This window comes from Canis lupus, chromosome 25, assembly GCF_003254725.2.
Source record: "Canis lupus dingo isolate Sandy chromosome 25, ASM325472v2, whole genome shotgun sequence".
Lineage (NCBI taxonomy): Eukaryota > Metazoa > Chordata > Mammalia > Carnivora > Canidae > Canis > Canis lupus.
In genome coordinates this window covers 13,486,870-13,508,796 of record NC_064267.1, presented here as the reverse complement: position 1 = coordinate 13,508,796, position 21,927 = coordinate 13,486,870, and the positions used below count along the sequence as shown (strand labels likewise).

At 42.2% G+C, this 21,927-nt stretch overlaps 1 protein-coding gene across 14 annotated transcripts in view; it reads left to right on the top strand.

Annotated features, from left to right (window-relative positions):
* ATP8A2 (ATPase phospholipid transporting 8A2) overlaps nt 1–21,927 on the top strand; it is a 569,987-nt gene that overhangs the window by 538,461 nt on the left and 9,599 nt on the right. For all 14 annotated transcript variants that reach the window (XM_025462677.3, XM_035717600.2, XM_025462679.3 and 11 more), the window contains one exon: nt 19,376–19,467. In XM_025462677.3, coding sequence (XP_025318462.1) covers nt 19,376–19,467 — 92 coding nt within the window. The remainder of the gene's footprint in view (nt 1–19,375; nt 19,468–21,927) is intronic.

Genomic DNA, 21,927 nt, shown 5'->3' with positions numbered 1-21,927 from the left:
ACCTGAGCTGAAACCAAGAGTCAGATGCTTAACTGACTGAGCCACCCAAGCGCTTCTGGTTTCTTCTCTTCTATAAACCATTCCCCATTTGTATCCAAACTCTTAAAACATTTTGTACAAAACTCCTGCTAACAAGTAGTATCATGACTTTTTTAAATGTCTGTGAGTGGGCATATCCTGTTGTTGAATGTCTCCTTATAACAGTAGATTCCTCTGACAGAACCTTGGTGTGTTCTCTTCTAAGCTTCAGGGGTCAGCCTAGATAAAAGTGGAGTTTCTGAGAATTTTCCACACATGGTTGCTCATTCATAGTCACTCACCCAGAGATACCAATGTTGTCATCCTTTGTGGTGATGCTAATCCAGGCAAGAGCATGTATTAAGTCTTGCATTTGGCCAGAGATCATGCTAGCTGATGAAGAAATAGGAAAAGAGTAAAGTGATGATGTCAGATGAGCAGATACAGAATGGGAATACAGTGTGAAAAGTGGTTTAAAAGAATGACAGAGACACTGTAGGGAGGGGAGAGCCCAGTGCAAATTAGAATTTGTTAGCAGGGAGCAAAGCAGGGGAAGGGGATTCTGGCTGCAGGGAATAACTCTGCAGAGTTCTCCCAACACAATGAAAAGCTCAATATGACGGGCCGGGAGTCCAGCATGGTGGTGAAAGGTTAGGTTGGACAAGTAGGGAAGGACCAAATCATATGACCCGTGATGAGGCTGAGGTTTTATTCTGTGAACCACAGGGAGCCATTAAAAGCCTCACTAATTAGAAATAGCTGTGGCATAAGATCTCATGAGTAAGGAATATTAAAAAGAACCATTTGGCCTTTCTTCACCAAGGTCTCTACAGTTTGTCCATGCAAAAACGAGGTATAGCTGTCCTCAGAATTCCTCTGTCATACAAAGTTGTGTCAGGACATGCACATTGGATCCCCTGCTCTTGAATGATTTACATTACAAGAAGGCTTTCATATAGTGGTTTCACACCATTTTGAGGAGAAAAGGAAATTGTAGGTTACTAGCCCCCTGGCAGATAAGCACTAAGCAACCAAATAAGCAAATTTAGGATAATGCCCCCTTAGGCTGATCTCCAGCCCTGGGAACTTTCTGGCACTGCTGATGTGGGGAATGTTTTTTCTCACACAAGACCTAATGGGTGGCTGTTTATAAAACATACATGTTTTATATGTCCTTAACAGCTAGAAATAACATATGCTGTTATAAGAATGAAAAAGATGGTAAAACCTATAGATTCCAAAAATAACCACAAGATGCACCTCGAGGTCACAAAGCCAAGAATATATAGCCAAGTCCCATCTCCTCTCCGTACCCTTTCAATTTACTCTCCTAGTCACTGTCCTGGGCATACACTCTTGGTTCCTTAAAGTCTATCCTTGGGCCAGTGGCTCACAATTGTTTTGGAACAAGAAATCTATCACTAGAGGCTGCTTCCAGTTGCAAATCAGAGAGACCCCATTTCAAACCACCCTTCAGGTCATGAGAGGTCCCAGCTTGTACAATTTGAATATCCTGCTGGAGGGCAGTCATGGTTGATGGATCCCTGGCCAGGAATGTCACCAGGACCCAGAATCTTTCCATCTTTTTGCTCCAACACTTTATACAAAATCTGCTCCAGCCCCTGTCATGGTCACAGGGAGGTCATCCTACATGAAACTTGTTCACAACCATTGGAAGGAGAGTTTGCCCCTGAAAAGCAGTTCACAAGTTTCGGTTTTTCTTTTTTTTTTAAGATTTTATTTATTTATTCATGAGAGACACACACAGAGAGAGGCAGAGACACAGGCAGAGGGAGAAGCAGGCTCCACGCAGGGAGCCCAATGCGGGATTTGATCCCTGGTCTCCAGGATCACTCCCCAGGCCAAAGGCAGGTGCTAAACCGCTGAGCCACACGGGCTGCCAAGTTTCTGTTTTTCTGGAAGGGGATGGGGCCATCCTGTGCATATCCTATGGTCAGGGAAATGCCATGGTGGCTTGGTTTAAGTTTGGATTACCCCAATCCATCCATAGGGGAGTGTTGGGGTAGCAGGGTATCACTCTGAGAAGGCATGCCCCTCTGCAGGGGAGGAAAGACGTGGATATTGGTGGAAACAGTAACATGTCCACTTCAGGTCTCTGATAATCTAATGAAAGTTCTGTCCCATCCCTCTACATGGCAATTTTGCATTAGATTTTTAGGGGATTTGCTAACCTTCTGAAGACTATTGTTCTTCATTTCAGAAAAACTATGTCACTTCCAGATGCACCTTCTTAGCTTTTAGCATTGTCTTGTCCTCTTTCTCTATCCTGGAAATACACCATCTGACACTGGAGATACGTTATGGTTATAATTCACAATTTCCCAATTCTTATGGATGACTCAGAGAGAGGCCAAGTAATAACACATGAATAATTAATTGCAAACATCCAATTCATTTTTTAAAAAATTCACAATCCAGAGGTTTTTTTTCTACTGGGAAAGAAAAGGCAAACACATTTTCCCTGTCCTGTGCCCCACGTAGTTTTATTTTCTACCACATCTTTCCTAATGTTATCCCAACACTATTTGCCATGCATCTTTCCACAGACTGCTAGGAACCAAGAATAAGGTAATCTGGCCAGACCTGTCAGGACAGCCACACACTGTGGGATCCAGGTGAACCTTTTCAGTGAGTGCTCTTCTCTAAACTGGAAAACATGAGCAAGCAATGATGTGGACAATCATCTTATTTTGAAATTTGAAAAGAAATGGTTTGCCAGAAATGCCAGGCAGGTTTAGTAGCTATTTTACCTGGGAGAAGGCAAGGACCTAACCTCTGGAGAGCCCCTTCAGCCTTGTCTATCCATGTGCTTATCAGTTTTCAGTAAATCTCGCTTTAAAAGTAGTGAAAGAAGGCCCTGGCAAAGTGTGGTGTTGCCTCACTCCCCACATTCTCCCTGAAGATGCTTCTTTAAAGAGGAGACCCAGAGAGGATTCAATGGGTTGCCAAGACTATCTGTGGCCACCAGCCAAGTGGAGTCGGGGAGTCACATTTCCCAGCCCTCTGCAACCCAGGCTGTAGGTCTGGTTCTCAATCTGGACAGTCTTCAAAGGGCACCAGATAACTGAATGTTAATTTTCCTTTTCTGTTTACCTTAACAGTCAACACACAGATTTGAAAAGGCAGCTGCAGTATGGTTCCTGCTTGTTGCACACAGAATTTTTCAGCAGGTGTGACTTCACTGGAACACTTACTGCACCCCTGTTCTCTTCAAATTGCTGATTTGAAAACCCACTGCTTATAGTCACGTTCTGCTGAAGAGTGTGGGTTTTGTTTTGTTTTTTTGGATGAAACAGACATTTTTCAAGAGATACTTTCAGATACTAGGCCAACTGCTTGACCACAAGAAACAAAATTGTGAGTATCCATACAGGATTATGGAAAATGAGACTTTTAGCTCCAACTCCAAAGCAACTCAGCTGGTTAATGGAGACCTAACTCAGGTTAGTGCCTGCAGAGGGCCCAGCTGACTCTCCTGCATGTCCAGCCCTGGCTAACTAAGTGTGGGTGTCTGCCTCAGGGGGCTGTGTTTGCTGCTTGTCCTGCCATGTCCTATGCCTCAGATGCCTTCTCTGCCCTGAGAAAGAAGAAACTGGACTCCAGCGCTTGCATGTGAAGCTAAGAAAAGGCCTTGACTCACAAGTGATGAGAATGGCAGCCACACACATGTAGGAAGGGTTAGGCTCCGTGCTACATCCTAGTTACAATATATTCATTGGAAAAGGGAAGGAAATTCAGATGCACACAAATTCCTTTTTCCAAAAGCTTTGTCTGAGTCTACCTAGGACTTAATTGATAATATTATATTGCTGCATGAGCGATGAGGTAGAAGGATAGAGGAAAATACTTCCAAAGGTTGGTGGTGGCATGGCTGGACTCCAGAGTACTCACAATCTTGAATTCATTTGCCCTTTATAACATCTTACTTACACACAAGACCCCACCTTGTTCCAGAATGGACTTTAAGCCGCTCAAAAACATGAATCAGTTGTTATAGTTTAAAAGATAATTTGTTGAAGCCCTCTAGTTCTGTCCAAGGGCTGTGCCCCACTTTGAGTGACTTGTGGTCTGAAGTCCTATAAACAAATACCCTAGGCTGAGATCTACACATTTTTCTCCATGTAATTCTCATAAAGAGACTTTATTGTATTCCCCCCATTGGGCTGTGTGTGTTTCCCAGGGAAACCGTATGATGCAGGCACCTGCATCCACTTTATCCTTTCCCTCTCTGCTGAGTCTTACATGGGCCGTCAGACTCTGGTGAATTCTGGGAGGACACAGAGGTCAGGCTGTGCCACGTACCTTGATCCCTCATTATCTTTAATTAGTGCTTAGAAGGTTAATTGGTAGTGAAGCTTACCTTTCCTTATTTCAACAATTGAGTCAGGGACGTTGGGGCCAACTTTGAATTGTTTGTTTGGATTCTTACTTGAATTTGTAAAGTCACATGTTTACTGTCCAGCCCCAGACTGTGTGTGTGTTGAAGGGGTGCTAGGAGAAGAGGACCAATCATATGGGACAGCAATTTTTACTGTAATTAATTTGCAGCTTAACAGGCCTGCTAAAAAGTTTGCTATTTTAAAAGAAATTAACATTCATGAACACTCTCAATGGTTTCAAACTTGACCCAAATCTTTTTAAGCTGAAGTAGGCATATTTGTTTCATTTTACATATAAAGGCAAGTTCACATTCAAGGAATTTAATTGATTAAAATACTATTATTAAGTTGTTACCCCCGTGTCTTTTCCTTCATATATTAGATGCTCTGTCAAGTCACAGCTGATTTTCAATCTTTTACGTGATAAAGCTGCTAACTATATTCTCGCCCAATAGGCTTCATTGTTCAAAAACTGTCCTTAATACCTGGCTAAAATTTCCCTCTGCTTGTTTCCAGCACCCTGTGCTATTTCTCTCCAGATACTCTCTATAAGCACCAAGCCCTTTAAAAATCATCATTAACTTTTTATAAATATTCTTTCCACCCTCCCAAGTGTGCATCTTCCCTCCTTGGCCACATTCACATACTTGCCCCTTGTTAAAAGCTAAACTGAGGCATACTAAAAATGGGAAGAGTTTGAGCAAAAATCAATTTGAATCAGAAGCAGCAGACCTGAAGTGGGTTTAGGAGCGCTCCACCAACAGGAAGGAGCTCAGGGAGAGACTTTTATTTATTTTTTTAAAAGATTTTATTTATTTATTCATGAGAGACACAGAGAGAAAGAGAGAGAGAGAGAGAGAGAGGCAGAGACACAGGCAGAGGGCAAAGCAGGCTCCATGCAGGGAGCCCGATGTGGGACTCCATCTCAGGTCTCCAGGATCACACCCTGGGCTGAAGGTGGCGCTAAACCAGTGAGCCACCTGGGCTGTCCAGGGAGAGAGTTTTATACAGAAGAGTCAGCTGCAAATGAAGGAAATGAAGGATTGGCTATCCCCTAAGCCCAGTTGGGTTTGTGATTGGTTGTCCTTAGGTTTCAATTTCATAACTTTGAGGTATTTACAAGCTTAGATTTTGGTTCGCCTACATAGGCCACGATGGAGTTAAAACCACATCAGTCTAAGGGCCTCCTTGTTTCATTAATTTAACATCCTTAAATGAGGCCATTGTTTCCTGACTTCACGTGAGGAAGAACTTTGGACCTGTGCTAAAATGCTTGGTTTCCATTGTCCAAGAAAGAAACTCTTAGCTGGTCTGTGCGTCTGTCTGAGAAGCGTTGATCTTTCTTTGGCAACATTCGAATGTAGACTTCATAGTCCTGTGGCCCTGGAAACACTCTTCTTTACAAAGAAGCTCCTTGTGACAAGATCCCGGCAGGTCACACCGGCTCCCCTCTTCTTCCAGGACGATGTGCTAGTATGGCCTTTGGAAGGAGAAAGACAGGGCAGCCCTGGTGGTGCAGTGGTTTAGTGCTGCCTACAGCCTGGGGTGTGATCCTAGAGACCTGGGATCGAGTCCCTCATCGGGCTTCCTGCATGGGGCCTGCTTCTCCCTCTGCCTGTGTCTCTGCCTCTCTCTCTCTCTCTGAATGAATAAATAAATAAATCTTAAAAAAAAAAAAAAGGGAAGGAGAAAGACAGAGGGCCCTGTGGCCTGGCGGTTTTCATCTTTGTCTTTGCTTTTGTACTTTGGCCCACCTGCACTTCTTCATCTCTTAATCTTTCCAATCCTTCCACAAAGAGTGCTTAAGCATTTTCCCGTGCTGGGCACTGGTTGTGGTGAACTAAAGCCATAGAACTTACCCTCCGAGAACACACCTTCTGGTGGGGAACTGAAAATAAGCACAAACTCTAGCATGATAAGGGAGATAAAGAGAAATAAAGCAAGGTTTTGGTGTAGGAAGTGAGGAGGCGGGGAGGTTTTACAGCAATCTGCTTTGAGGAGGCTGCTCTGAAAGAGAGAGCCACTGTGGGAAGAATATCCCGGACAGAGAAACAGCCACATGCGAAGACCCTGATGTGGGAAACTGTTTGGTGTTCTGGGAATGGCAAGGTAGGCCATGTGGCTGGAGCAGAGGGAGGGAGGGGAAGTATATAGTAGGGGACTGGGTTTGAGAGGAAGCCAGGGTCTTACATTTAGTGTATGATTTGGAGCAGGGACATGGCATAGTCCAGTGTGTAGAAATAGAACTTGAACAGAACTTTATGCCAGGAAAGCTGCATCTTCCTGGTCAGCATGAGGGTGTACCCCTGAGTTCTTTGGCCTTGTTGTTTCCCAGATGCCCCATCAGGAAATGCACAGAGCCTAAACTATTCCTTACTCACTCTAGCATACCAGGGGCTACCGCACAGCATTTGTCCGAGGCCTCTCTGGGTCAGCCAGGTGCCCTGCTAATTTATCTGTTCCTAACAGCCCCGTGACTCCAACCTGACCTTTTCATAGGCTTTCTGACTGGACCACGGAACTCAGCCTTGTGTAAGGGGTGCCTCACCACCTCGTTACCAGTCCCAGAATGAGGTAATGGTTTCCATATGTGCCGGGCCTGTCATTCAAATTGGACTTTGCCTGCTCTGCTAATGAGGTCAGACGGCTCTGCTGGGGTGGACGGCCTCTCCCTGGGGTAGGCGGCTGCAGGAGATGGATGAGACTCTCCTACCCCCTCTCGAGGAGCTCAGCAATGCAGTATTTCTTCACCCTGCAAAGAAACACAAAATAGAAGGAAATGCATACTTTGGTTTGTTTGAACTTTTTGTTTTGAGATCATTGCAGCCTCAACATGTGGTTGTAAGAAAGAATAAAGAGAGAACCCATGTAGCCTTTACTCAGTTTCCCCTGATGGGGACATCCTGCAAAACTAGAACAGTATCATGGCCGGGGAATTGACATTGATGCAGTTAAAATAGGAAACATTTAGTCACCTTGAGGATCTTCATGTCTTTTTATAGCCACATCTACCTTCTAGATAGCTCCTGGCAGCCTTGAATCTACTCCATTTCCATAATTTTGTCATTTCAAGAATGTTATGTAAATGAGTCATACAAAATATAGTGACCTTTTCTCAGCATAATTCTCTAGGGACTCAACCTGTATATTGAGGTTGAGTATATTGTATATTATCAGTGTATATTATATACATTACATATATTGTATATTATCAGTGCTTTCTTCCTCTTTCTTGCTGAGTAGTATTTCATGGTATGAAACCATTCACCTGTTAAAGGATATCTGGTGGGGGGGCAGGTTCCAGCTTGGGGCTATTATGAGTACAGGTTTCTGTGTGAACATAAGTCCTTGTATTTCTAGGATAAATGTCCAGGAGTGCAAATGCTGGGTTTGTGGTAGTTGCATATTTAGATGTTTTTTTTTTTTTCTTTTGTAGAATAAGAACCATTTTTTAGCTTCCATCTGTGGGTTGGTAATTTGGACTGCACATTAGCTCAGGTTTATCTGATCTTTTTTTCTTTTTACATACAATTCAAATATGTAAACTTTACCTTTTGAAAATATATAGTTCAATGGCTTTTAGTTTATTCACAAAGTTGTGATGTGTTTTTTAAGTAAATGACAGACTTTTTCAGAGTGGCCATACCATTTTATATTTCCACCAGCAATATGTGAATGATCCAGTTTTTCCACATCCTTGCCAGCATTTGTTGTCACTATTTTTTTTATGTTAGCTATTGTGGTAAGTGTGTAGTAAAAGTGTATTGTGGCTTTAATTTGCATTTCCCTAATTGCTAATAATGCTAAACATCTTTTCATGTGTTCATTTGCCATCTGTGTATCCTTTCTTTTTTTTTTTTAAGATTTTTGTTTATTTATTCATGAGAGACACGGAGAGAGGAGCACAGAAATAAGCAGAAAGAGAAGCAGGTTCCTTGCAGGGAGCCTGATGTGGGACTTGATCCCAGAACCCCGGGATCACAACCTGAGCCAAAGGTAGATGCTCAACCACTGAGCCACCGAGGCACCCCTCAAAATTGTTTTAGCTCCTTTGCTTTTCTGTATACTTTTTAGAGTAATCCTTTCTATACCTACAAAATATCTTGTTGGGATTTTGATAGGAATTGTATTAAACCTATATATCGATTTAGGAAGCATTAGTATTTTTATTATATTGATTCTTCCAATCCATGAAAATGACATGCCTCTCCATTTATTTAGACCTTTCTTTTGTCAACATTGTGTAGTTTTTGGTGTGTAAGTCCTATATGTATTTTGCTAGATTTACACCTAAGTATTTCATATTTTTTAGCAGTCATAAATCACATCATATGTTTCCTTTCAGGATTCATGTGTTCATTGCTAGTACATAGAAATACAACTGACTTTTGTATGCTATCTTATAGCGGATTTTTTTATGCATCTTATAACCTTGCCAAGCTCACTTATTCGTTCTGGGAGTTTTATATGCATGTGTATCTGTGTGTCTGTATTTTCTTATTTATATTTCTTGGGATTTTCTAGACCATCACATCATCCATCATCTGCAAATGGAAACACTTTTATTACTTTATTTCTGATCCATATTTCTATTATTTCCTTTTATTGCCGCATTGCACTGGATATAACTTTCAGCACTATGCTGAGTAAGAGTGGTGAGAAGGGACAACCTTGCCTTGCTTCCTGCCTTAGGGGGAAAGTATCAGTATCAGTATCTTTCATCAGCAAGTATGGTGTTAGCTATGGGGTTTTCGTAGATGTTATTTGTCAGGCTGAAAAAGTTCCCCTTTATTCCTAATTTGCTAGGAGGTTTTGTTTTGTTTTTTAAATCATGAATGGGTGTTGAATCTTAAAAAATGTTGTTATCTGTGGCAACTGGTATGCTCATGTGTTTTTTTCCCTTTTTAGCTTATTAATATGGTGAATTACACTGATTGATTTTTGCATATTGAACCAGTGCTGCATCCCTGGATTAAAACCCACTTGTTTATGTGGTGTTATTCTTATTATATATTGCTGAATTATGTTTACTAATATTTTGTTCAGAAGTTTACATCTATATTAATGAGGAGTATTAGCTGTGGTTTCATTTTTTCTTTCTTTTTTTATATCATTAAATGATTTTGGTATCAGAATAATATTGGTTTCATAAGTGATTTGGAAAATGTCCTTTTTCGATTTTCTGGAAAAGATTGTGTAGAATTGGTGTTAAATCTTATTTAAATATATATGGGATCCCTGGGTGGCACAGCGGTTTGGCGCCTGCCTTTGGCCCAGGGCCTATCCTGGAGACCGGGATCGAATCCCACGTCGGGCTCCCGGTGCATGGAGACTGCTCTCCCTCTGCCTATGTCTCTGCCTCTCTCTCTTTCTCTCTCTCTCTCTCTCTCTCTCTCTCTCTCTCTCTCTGTGACTATCATAAATAAATAAAAAATTTTAAAAAAATCTTATTTAAATATATTTGGTAGAATTCTGCAGTGAGAGTAGAATCCAGTAAATTCTCCATTTTATCTTTTGTTCTCTGTTCTGGTTTTCATTTCTCTGTTTTGTTTTTTCTTCCTTTTTGTGGGCTATGTGAACATGTTTTAGAATTCCATTTTAACCAATCGTAGTTTTGAATATGCTTCCCAATGTAGCTTTTTTTTATTGTTGTTCTGTGTATTATATTTACATAACTAATCATAATCTACTGGTGGTGTTATTTTACCAGTCTGAGTGCAGTACAGAAACCTTACTTCCTTTTACATTTCTTTACCCACCCCCACTTATAATATGCTGTTCTTCAATATTTTCTCTATATACATTTAGAACCACATCAGACAGTATATAATTTTTGCTCTAACTTAGTCAAACATAATTTGGGGAAATTGAGAGGAAAGGTAAAGCCCATTGTATTACCCATATTTTTGCTTACCATGTTCTTTCTTTCTTCTTGATGTCCCAAAAGATTCCTTCTTTTATCATTTCCCTTTTGTTTAGCTATTCTTACAGGGTAGTTCCGATGGTGACAAATTCTCTTAGTCCCTTCCATTCGAAAATGTTTTGATTTCTTCATTCCTAAAAGAGCTTTTCACTGAGTGGACAGTTCTTTCAGCACTTGAAAAATATTAGGCCACTTCTTGCCTCAGTAGTTTCTTTTTTTTTTTTTTTAAGATTTTTATTTATTTATTCATGAGAGACACAGGTAGAGGGAGAAGCAGGCTCCACGCAGGGAGCCTGATGTGGGACTTGATCCCAGGTCTCCAGGATCAGACCCTGGGCTGAAGGCAGTGCTAAACCGCTGAGCCACCTGGGCTGCCCGCCTCAGTAGTTTCTGATGAGAAACCCACCATCATTCCATTTGGTTTTCCCTATGGGTAAAGCATCATTTATCTTTGGCTGCTTTTGAGATGTTTTCTTTGTCTTTAGTTTCCAGAAATTTAATTATAATCTATCTTGGGTTGAATTTCTTTGGGCTTATCATATTTAGAATTTGTGCTGCTTCTTGAATCTGTAGGTTTATGTCTCTCACCAAATTTGGAAAGTTTTCAGCCTTTAGTTCTTTGAGTGCTTTTTCAACCTCTTTCTCTTTCTCCTCTCCTTCTGGAACTCTGAAGATGTGAATATTATATCTTTTATTCCTGCAAGTCCCTTGAGACTCTGTTAGTTTTTTCCTCAGTCTATTTTGTCTGTTTCTCAATCATTGAACTGTTCTGTCTTTCTATTTACTGATTGTTTCTTCTGACCTCTCCATCTTGCTATCGAGCCCATCCACTAATCTTTTTATTTGTTATTATATTATTTAGTTCTAAAATTTATAATTCGTTCTTCTTCATATCTTATATTTCTTTTTGAAGCTTTCTTCTTTTATTTTCATTTGTTTTAAGCATATTCCTAACTGCACATTGAAGCATTTTTAATCACAGCTACTTTAACATCTTGCCAGATGATACCACCATCTCTGTCATCTTGTTGGCTTCAGTTGATTTTTCTTTTACATTCATTTGGACATCTTCCTAGTTCTTCTTATGACAAGTCACTTTCAAATGAAACATGGATATCTTAGGTGTTGTGTTATCTGACTCTGGATCCTGCCAAGTAGAAGTCATCCAGATCCTCTGTTTGACCTCCATCGAAACCTACTAGGTGGGGATGTGAGTTTCTGTTGTCCACATGATCTCCACTGACACTGCTATGGGTAGGTAGGTGGGAGACAGGGGAAGAGGCAGGGGTCTGCTCCTGTTACTACTGGGCAGTGATGAAAGTACTAATTCTCTTTTAGACCTCTTCTCATATCACCCCAGTGAGGAGGAGAAGGAATGCCTCCTTTCTCTGGGAAGAACATTCTTCCCATGTTCTCTCTGCAGACACCACAGTGGGCCTGAAACCTCATTATCAGCTGGCAAGGTTGAAAATCCCAGGTCCCTACTTGGCCTCCTCTATCACCACCTCAGTAGGGCCATAAGGTGCCTTTTAGCCTTGTAAGGGTGGAAGTCTAGGCTTATCACTTGGTCTTTGCTGGCATGAGTGGGAGAAGAGCCATGGTTTTTTTTTTGGGGGGGGGGTGTTAGGCTGGAATAGAATGATTATGTTCTAAAAGGGTATTTTTGTCTTGCTAGAATGCCTCTTTCCTGCTCCTTTGGCTAGAGAAAATAGGCTTTTTTCTGGACTTTCTTGGTGGTACCCATGGCATTTCTGGGTTGCCAGGCTTTTCAGCTCCAAGTCTGGGATCTGTGACACCAAAAGAAAACTGAGGCTTCTCATACTCTGAGGTTCCTTCTTCTATTCACTTTTTAATGTCTTCTTCTATTTGTTTTATATATAATGGCAGGGTTGTCAGCTGTCCTTAGCAAGAGGAATGGGGAAGATACAGCTATTCCATCTTCCTGAAAGTAGAAGTCTCTCTGGATAGAAATGTCATTTAAATGGCCTTTTTTACACTAATTGAATGGCAGTGGGATATGGTAATATAGTACTAATTCTCAGGAGAACCCATTTTCACCAGTGTCATCCAAGTTGCTGTTTCAGGTAAAAGGACAATATGGTTGCCAGCTGCTAGTTTCTATTTCTTCTTGATCTTTCCTCCCAACTGCATTGGTTTATTTAAGTTATTACTCCTGCTAGCAGACACATTAGAAAAGATCACGTTACCTGTTTTTGCTTTTAAATCTTTTCAATGTCCTCTGCTCCTCTTTTTGTTAAAGGCTTCCCAGACAGTTCTGTCCAGCAGCAGGGTTGACTTACGTGCAACACCTGTGTTCTGACCCAGAGTGGTTGTCAACAGACTGATCCCATCTATCTTGAGGCTGCAAATCTACTGTTTCCTCTTGCAAATTCACTGCTTAATTTGGTACTACAACTCCTTTGAGGACAAACTTGTCTTTTTGATAGGAAATCATCTAACTTACATTGTAAGAGAGTGACATTTCTTCTAACACCTGGAATAGTCCACTTACCCCTTATCCCATACCCCGTTTCCAAAACTTTGAACAGAAGAAAATAAGTTCCTTGCTAGTATAAGCCTTTCTTTCCTCTAGTTCCTCATTGTGGTGGTCAGAGGAGACTTGAGACCAGGGAAGACAAGACGGATCTATCCTTTTATTTTTTTAACGGAATTTGTATTAAGTTAGTTAACCTTGAGTCCTCAGCCAGACTGTCTTTCAACTGTTCCATGTAATCTGAATTCTTAACAAAACACAATGTCCTATCTCTGTAAAGGCCATGGAGTTGTTTTGTTAGGCTTTGTTTCTCACAGTCTAGAGTTTAGAAGGGGCTTTCCTCTTCTGGAAGAGAATTGGGACGATGTCCCTATTCTGTTAATTGTAAAGAATAATATAGAGGAATTCATCTTGGCTGCTACTGGAAAGCCCACTGTGTGCTAACCCAATGTTGGGCATTGTGACAGATGGAGAGACAAATGATGGCAGGATCAGGCTGTGGAGACACAAGGTAATAAAGACAGAATAAGACATCCCAAATCAGTAAATACAGAGCACAAATGCAACTTTATGTATGTAACCACACTGTTCTCAGCCCAGCGTGGGTACTGTGAAGAATACCAAGACAGTATGACTTGGTCCCTGAGAGAACAGACCCTCTGGCTGAACACTCAGATGGCATGTTGGTGCTTCTAGGAATCACCCCTTATGGTACCTCCTCACCCTGCCTAGTCTTTGTGGGTTTCTACAGGCTGAGGAATCCAAAATGGCATCTCTGGCTTGGATCTCTCTAGATCCCAATATTCCATGGCCTCCTGAATGTGTCAGAGGTAATTTGAAGCCTGACATCCAAAACTGGACTCATTGTCTTTCCCACTAAATCTGTTCTTCTGTGTTTCCATCTGGATGACCGACAAGGAGTTGTCCATTGTTCAGGATGCAGCTTCAGTGTTGATTCTTCTTGAAGCCTTCCTGAACTTTCTCTGAGTTATCACTCCTCAGTTTTACCACTTTTGAGGCCCATATAATCTCCATTACGGCACTCATCACCTTTGCCATAATATACGTCTACATGGCAAGGTCACTTTAGAGACTATGAGCTTCAGGGACAGCACTGGATCTCACACATAACAGGTGCAGCATAATTGCACCATAATTGCTAAATGAAAGGAAGTCATGTTTTAAAGGCAGATGTATATGGACTGGCAGAAAGAAGGAGAATGATTTACTACCACCTAATGGAACAGAATTTATAAAAGCCCCCTAGCTCCAGGGTCATAACTCCTATCTTATTGGAATCTTAAGCTAGAAAACCTATTTTGTTTTTATTCTTGTTATTTCCCTCATTACATTATTCTTACTAAGGTAACGTTTGTAGGTCTGGAATGTACATGAGCCTTTAAGGTTCTTAGTTTTTGATGTTCAGATTATAAGGCGTAAAATAAGTTACCAATTAAGGCTATGAAATCTCATTCTCTAGGGATCCTTAAAAATAGGTTAAAATTTCAGTAGTCTGATAGATTGGTAGATGTTTAGCCTCACCTGAAGGAAAAGGAACTTTGGAGACTAGCTTTTTTCTTGAGGAACCTGTCAGATTTGTTTTGAATATGGTCCAGTAACTTAAAAATAAGTTTCTAAAAATACTTATTTGTTTTTGGTTTTGTATGTCAGCTGTGATTCCTAGCAGCTGTAACTCCTGACAAGATCTAAAAACAGATTTGCAATTATTTGCTATATTCTCCGTGTTCCTGCTCTTTGGCAGTTATGCACGTGTGATTTTTGCAGGAATAGCCTTCTGACAGAAATGTGATATTAAGAGTTTATTATTCCCTGACATAATGCTTCTTAGCTCCCTGCTTCTTCCTAAACTGCTCATTTTGTGAAACAGGAGGACACTACCACCTCTAGGATATGTCGGCTTCTAAACAGAGCCTGTCTGGATGGAGTTGCATGAGGTTGGGTTTCACCATCATTACTGGGGAGGCACCAAGATTGCATATACGTTTGGTGAAAGTACATAATATACAGCTTTTGTATCCATAAGTCACAGTTGGCATGCACACTTCAGCTAGGATAGAACACAATCAAAGAAAACACATTAGCTCCAGCATCCCCCACATCATTAGCAACAGTTCATGGTATGGGAGGGAATTTACTTCAGTTCAGGACTCATTCCTTCTCTTTTCCATTTAATTGAATTTTCTTTTTTAAAAATTGTGATAGAATTCACATAGCTCTATGCATAAAGCTGCAGATTTGACAGGGCTGTTATTTTAATGAAATAGAGACTAGGAACAATTAACCTATTAGATTGACAATGCAGCAATGTGGAGGAAAGATTTATCCACTAGTAACTGGAAGCCTATGCTTATGTATGAGGTCCAATTTTAGACTATTCCCAATGCTATAGGAACTAAGCTAATATAAAAATTGATGTAACCCATAGGATCCTGGCAGAGGCAAAAGAAAATCATTCTGAAGAATGATTTCATAACTAGAACACATATAGTAAATGAACTACAGTGAAGGAGAGTCATGGAATACTGCAGACATTTATTAGCTTCCCCTCTCCACCAAAGCATTGGAGATGCAAGGAATGTCTGAAAGAATCTATAAAATACTGAAGAAAGAAGATACAGAAATCAAAAAGCAAGAGTAAGACCGTATGTAAGAACAGGTGGGTCTGGAAAATAAACATGAAAAGGGTATTAATCTAAATTAAAGCATGCCAGTCAGCTGAATAATAGTTTCAATAAAGTTAAAGAAAGAAAGGAAATGGATAATGTAGAGGAGATACAGTGATGTGGAAGATAGAATTCTATATGTAAGAAGCTCCTGCATAAGAAAAAACAGAGAAATGGGGCACAGTCAGTATTGGGAGTGTTTTGCATACATGAAGATAACTTTTGAGTTATAGTGGCTTTCCAGGTCTGAGCAGCTGAGCAGGATATAAAAACAAATCTACACCTAGTCACACTAAATGTTGTAATGAAACTGCAAAACACCAAAGACAGAGTAATTAGAAAATTATCTAGAAGGAAAAAGATTACCTGCAAAGAACTAGTTCTGTAAATGAGGAGATAATTAAAAAGAATATAAGATAGGAAAAAAGAAGGCACAAAGAAAAATGATACACGAGAAGCATAAAATAAATGACACCAGTTAGACGTATTTTAGAACATAAGTATTAGTTGTGTAGCATATATATGTAAAACAAAAGTATGAAACACAGAATATTATTTCTAACCATATTATAATAGAAGGGAAAAGAATGGGATCTGGGAGGAATATAAGGGACTTCATATTTGATATTTTATTTTTGTTAAAATTTGAAGTAGGGGTGCCTGGCTGGCTCGGTCGGAGGAGTCTGTGACTCTTGATCTCAAGGTCATGAGTTCAAGCTACACATTGGGTGTAGAGATTACTAACAAAATAAATACACTTAGAAAAAAATGTGAAGTAGTTCCCACAACCAGGACAGGACTTGGTGCAAGAGTGCAAATAGAGACCAAGTACCATGTCTGTGTCTGAGTGTGTGAAAGTTACAAGTCAAGCTAACAAATAGCCATATACCTTGATCAATATACCTTCATAAAGAGGGTGGTGCTTTGTGATTCCCAGATCCTTTGGGACTGGAGCCAGAAAGTGGTGGCATGGAGAATAGTTAGCTGTGCTGCTCCCCCCACCCTCTCTTCCAACCCCAGCTCTGTCCTGCACTGAGAGGGGTTTGCGCACATGTGTTTGGACATCTCCATCCATACACACCCCATGCAAAAAAACACTCATTGGCCACCCACAAGCTGAGGAGTGTGTACACTGGCTATAGGATCTGCTCTTATGAGGATAGAGCTAGTGAGGAGGTCAGGTTGGCCTTAGATAACTAACTTGGAGAGGCATCACTCCACAGAGACTTCTGATGTCCCAAATACCTGGGCCAGGTGACAGGCATGGGCTTGGTGAACATGTCTCCTTGACCCTATGGACCCTTTGCCACATGGAAGGAAGGGCTGGAGGAAAGAGTGGGTCCCTTTAAAACAAGGGGTCAAGCAGTGGAACTACCATTTGCTAAATGGACCAGGTCGGTGGACCTTTGCTGTATTAGTTTCTGTGTTTGGAGTGTTTCATTATAAAAAAGAGAGAAAAGCATATAGTATATCACATGGGAATTAGGGACATCTGCCTAGCACAGAGGCAGGGGCAAGAACACAGCCAGCAAAGCATCCTGTGACCTTTGTATTTGGTACAGCTCAGTCTCTGTTTCCTCACCTGCCCACTGAGGGACCAAGATGTGTGACTTCCCACTTGTGTGGTCCTGTGAAGTTCTCATTCGCCCCACAGCAAGGCAGAGCTTCTGGACCTAAGCATGGAGGGATGAGGATGGCCAGGGCAGAGGAGGGGTATGAGAACAGAGCCTAGGCTGCGTCTGTGCACTAGGTTCCTGGGGAGGGAATTCCTTTCCCTTACCACAACCTGGCTGGGAAGTGTGCCCTCCAGAGCTGCGGCTCAGCCCTCAGGAGCCCCCACTTCATGCCCTGGGTAGAGCCTTGGCAGTGCCTGCCATTGAGGAATCCTGGCCAGAGCTGGGTCAGACAGGGAGGACAGCCCTTCATTACCCTCCCCCATGTCCTAAAAGTAGCCAGTGCAGGGGGCACCAGCCTGTTGGGGGGCAGTGAGCTCACAGAGGGTCAGCACAGGGCACGCTAACGGGCTTGTCCTTGTTCATCTGCTCCTCTCTGCCTGCTGTCTGGGGCAGTTGCTCAGCAGGGCCCAGTGAGATTAATCGGCCCATGGAAGAAAAGGCATGAGAGAGAAGGGAAAGCCAGTGTGAATGGATAGAAAAAAGTGTTTTTCCTCATCAGCCATCAAACATTTTGCCAAGCTTAGCTAGTTGAGGCTTACCTCTAATTGGTGATGAATTAAATGTTGTCCTTTCAACCAGCATAATCAGAAAAATGCTCTCTTCTGGCAACGCAAGTGCAAAATGAACTTTAGCTCCAAAACTATTGAGAATACCTTGGGCCCTGTTCTTCTTTCAAGGCCCTTGAGGTTGCTGTGAAGTGGACTCCGGTCAGGGGACCATCCTTCTCAGGCTCAAAGCCCATAAGACAGGTGCTCAGGTCAGCAGACAACCACAGCTTCTGTGCTTTCACGGGCAAACAACCCGTCAGGGGTGGATTTGTCTGCTAAGGCTGCCATCGCAAAGCACCACAGACTGAATGGCTTAGCAGGAGTTTCTTTTCTCACTCTTCTGGAGACTGGCATTCTAAGATCAAGGTGTTGGCAGTGTTGGTTCCTTCTGAGGCTCCTCCCCCAGTAGATGGCTGCCTGCTTTGTCTTCATATGGTCTTCCTTCTGTGGGTGTCTGTGTCCTAATCTCCTCTCCCTAAGAGGGTACCAGTCCTATTAGATGAAGACCCGCCCTAGTGACCTCATTTAACTTAATCACCTTATTAAAGATTTCATCTCTTGGGGTGCCTGGGTGGCTCAGTTGGTTAAGCTTCTGCCTTCAGGTCAGGTCATGATCCCGGGGTCCTGGGATCAAGCCCCACATTGATCTCTCTGCTCATGGGGAACCTGCTTCTTCCTCTTCTCCCTACTTGTCTTCTCTCTCTCTCTCTCTCTCAAATAAATAAATAAATAAACAAACAAACAAACAAACAAACAAACAAATAAAATAAATAAATAAATAAAATATTTTTTAAAAAATAAAGATCCCATCTCCAAATACAGTCCCATTCTAGGTAACTAACTGAGGGTTAAGACTTCAACGTATGAATTGGGGGGGAATACACTTTAGCCCTTATCAGAAGGCATTGGCAAACTCCCACACTCCAGGAATCTCCTGGAACAAGTGACATTGTAATGATAAGAAAACAAAGACCTGTGGCCTACCTGGGCAATTTTAAAGTACACTCCCCCCCCCCCCTTTTGCTATATAGGAATAAACAACAGCTGTGCTCCATAGTTCTTACAGGGACAGCAAACTTGCAGGGAATCATTTCAGGAAAGGCAAGAAGAGCTCCTAATCCTTGTGTTTTCAAAAAAGACTCACCTTGATTTTCACTGTTTCAAAATTAACAATCAGGTTGTGCAGAAAAAAGTCTCTTGCTGGGGACCCAAGGCTCTCACCCTGGTACAGCTGTTGGCTTGGGAAGAGGCAGCTGCAGGTGAAACAGAGGCATTAAGACATTGACCATAGAAAGAGATCACTGCTCACAGAAGTGTTCTGGAAAGCCAAGGGTGTGCCTGGTATAAAAGTGCACTTGTAGTGCACTTCAATTAAGAGGAAGGCAGTGTGGAGAGGCGTTACGTACAGGACAGACTGGAAACAGAGCGCCTCTTAGAAGAGGGAGTAGTGCACTCAAGGTGTCAAGATAGCATCTACCGTAAATAATAGAGCTGTTCACCAAACTGGACATTTTCCTTGACATGAGGAAGCCTTTCTCCCCCTGATTTATTTTGCAAACTAAAGTCACTGGGTGAGGCCCTTTGAGAGGTGTTCACGTGAGCCGGGACTCACTGTGTTTGATCTACCCACAGGATGAATGAACGTGACCGCCTCCTGAAGAGGCTCAGCAGGAAGACACCCCCCACTCTCTTCCGGGGAGGCTCCATCCAGCAGTGTGTTCCCCGTAAGTACCTGCGCCACATTCTGGTTAGCCTGACCCCAGCCACTCAGGGAAGGCGATGGCTTCGTTAAGGCTTGCTGGTGCTGATAGGGATGGAGACCGCTGTCCAGCCAGAGCCCCACACTTGGAGGTGGAATTTGTGTGTTTGGCCCAAGGCAAGTGCGGCTTGAGTGTAGGTAATTCCCTAAGACCCGATCAAATGCCTGAATGACAAAATCCTGAAACTTAAAATCTTGATGTGGTCGAGATCCTTCTGTCAGCCTAGGATTTTGAACTAGGGCCAAAGTGATCTTACTTTTGAATTATTGGCCCCAAAGATAGCAATATGCACTGTCTTACTTAATATTAGCTTATTAATTAAAACAATGACAAACACTGGGGAAAAATCTCTGTACATTTCCCAGGAAGGCTGAGTCCAGCATTGGTGCCCCCACTTGACAGTGGAGGCCAGGCCTGATTTCTGCTGAAGGGTTCAGACCCAAGCCAGGGACAGTGGGAATGCACCAGACCCCAGGGGAGGGGGCAGGAGGCCATGAAAAGAGATGGGTGGCAGAGCTCAGGGGGATTGTGGGGCCATTTCAGCAATTCAGCCACTTGGCTCCCTGCAGAGGGGTGTTGTTAGCACAGGTGTCCTTTGGGAGGCAGTCACCTACCTTCCTTAAGGTGAGGCCTGTTGGCACAACGTCTGTCACCTGCTTCTGCCCCTCCAACTCCTGCTTCTTTTTCCAGCGCCCCCCCTCTCTCACATTGCATCTCTTCTCTTCAACAACACTGCTTCCTGTTTTCTCTTCTTTTCCTGAGGTGTTCAGAAGGAAACAGGGATGGTTTAGGAGAAGTGAAGAATCATTTATCCATAGTACAAGTACTGAGGGGTCTATATCAGGCTCAGTTGAGCTCTACCCATCAATAGATCTTCACAGACTTTCTCACAGAGGAAGGAAAGGGATGGATTCCCTCTCCTCACTTTCCCACGTGGAATATCAACATGACAGAGACCAACTCCATATGGCATCCCACGTGCTTTGTTTCCCGTCCCAGGGAGTAGGTGGTATCAGTGCTGAGAGCACCTGGCAGAGACTCAGGTCAGCATAGTAACTGGCCCCACAAGGCCCAGCAATCTGGGTCATAGCCATGATCTCTCTGATCCAGTGTCCAGGGAGTAAGTCTGTGGGGCCTGCTTCTGGAGCAGGGCTGCCTGGGGGTCTTGCCTCAGCTCTGTCACTTTTTTGTGAACTTAGGTAAGTTAACCTCTCTGTTTCTATATCTGTAAAATGGAGAAGATGTAAGAACTGAGTTTTTTGAGAGAATTAAATTAGAACATTTAGACCAAGTGCCTAGAATAGTACCTGACAATATAGAGTCCAATAAATGTGAGGTATTACTGGTGGGTTTTTTTGCCACTAGTTGAGTAACTTTGGGTGACATACATATTTCTCTAAACTTTCCTCCAGTGCGGGAAAAAGGAAATCTAATAATATACATCTAAAAGGAAAAAAAATGATACACATCTTACACAGTCTTTGTGAGGCTTCAGGATGGTGTGTGTAAAGCACCTTCTCTATAGCAGGCACAGAGAAAATGAGTACCGATTCTGTAAACGGTGGGGTTCATACCATGGAGCCCTGCTGCTTCCCTAACAAATATTTCAGAATAACCCTAGAAAGAATATATAAGGTACATATATTGAGATCAAAGACTGAATAAGAACTTTTGTGAGAGAGTCATAAAATGTCTTGAAACAACTACTAAAAATTTTTTCTTAACTCTTAGGATTTTGAAGGACAAAAGAAATTGATAATGAAGGAGTATAAGAAATAAAAAGCCTCTAAAGTCACACCACATTTTATTTTTTTTAAGATTTCACTTATTTATCTGACAGCAAGAGAGAGAGGGAAGGGAAAGCACAGAGGCAGAGGGAGAGGGAGAAGCAGACTCCTGGCTGAACAGCGAGCCCTGGAACTCGATCCCAGGACCCTGAGATCATGACCTGGTCTGAAGGCAAATGCTTAACCGAGTCACCCAGGAGTCCCTCACCACATTTTAAAAACACCCACCAACTAATAGTAAAAAACCAATCACTAACCAAACATTCTGTCAGAAATAACTAGAGAAGGCCATGGAGCAATGAGAAGTGGCCCTGGCCTATGAGATGTTCTGTGTTCTCCTCTCAGCCTCTGCCTAGCTATCCCTCCCGGGTCTGTCCTCCGCTGTCCTGGGCCTGTCTTCCTAGGAAACTGGAAGGAAAACTTTCATCTTGGCAGCATTTTTGAGTTCCTTACAGGCCACCAACACACAGTATTTATAACTGAGATCAGCATTTCCTATAGTCTCATTTCCTTGTTTTCCTCATGGTCGCCCCATCATTTCTGTTGCTTTTAGGAATCTTTTTCACAGGAAACTTCTACTCTCATGAAGATGTTATCAGAGCTACTTAAGAGGAGTTTTATTAAAAACAAAAAAAAA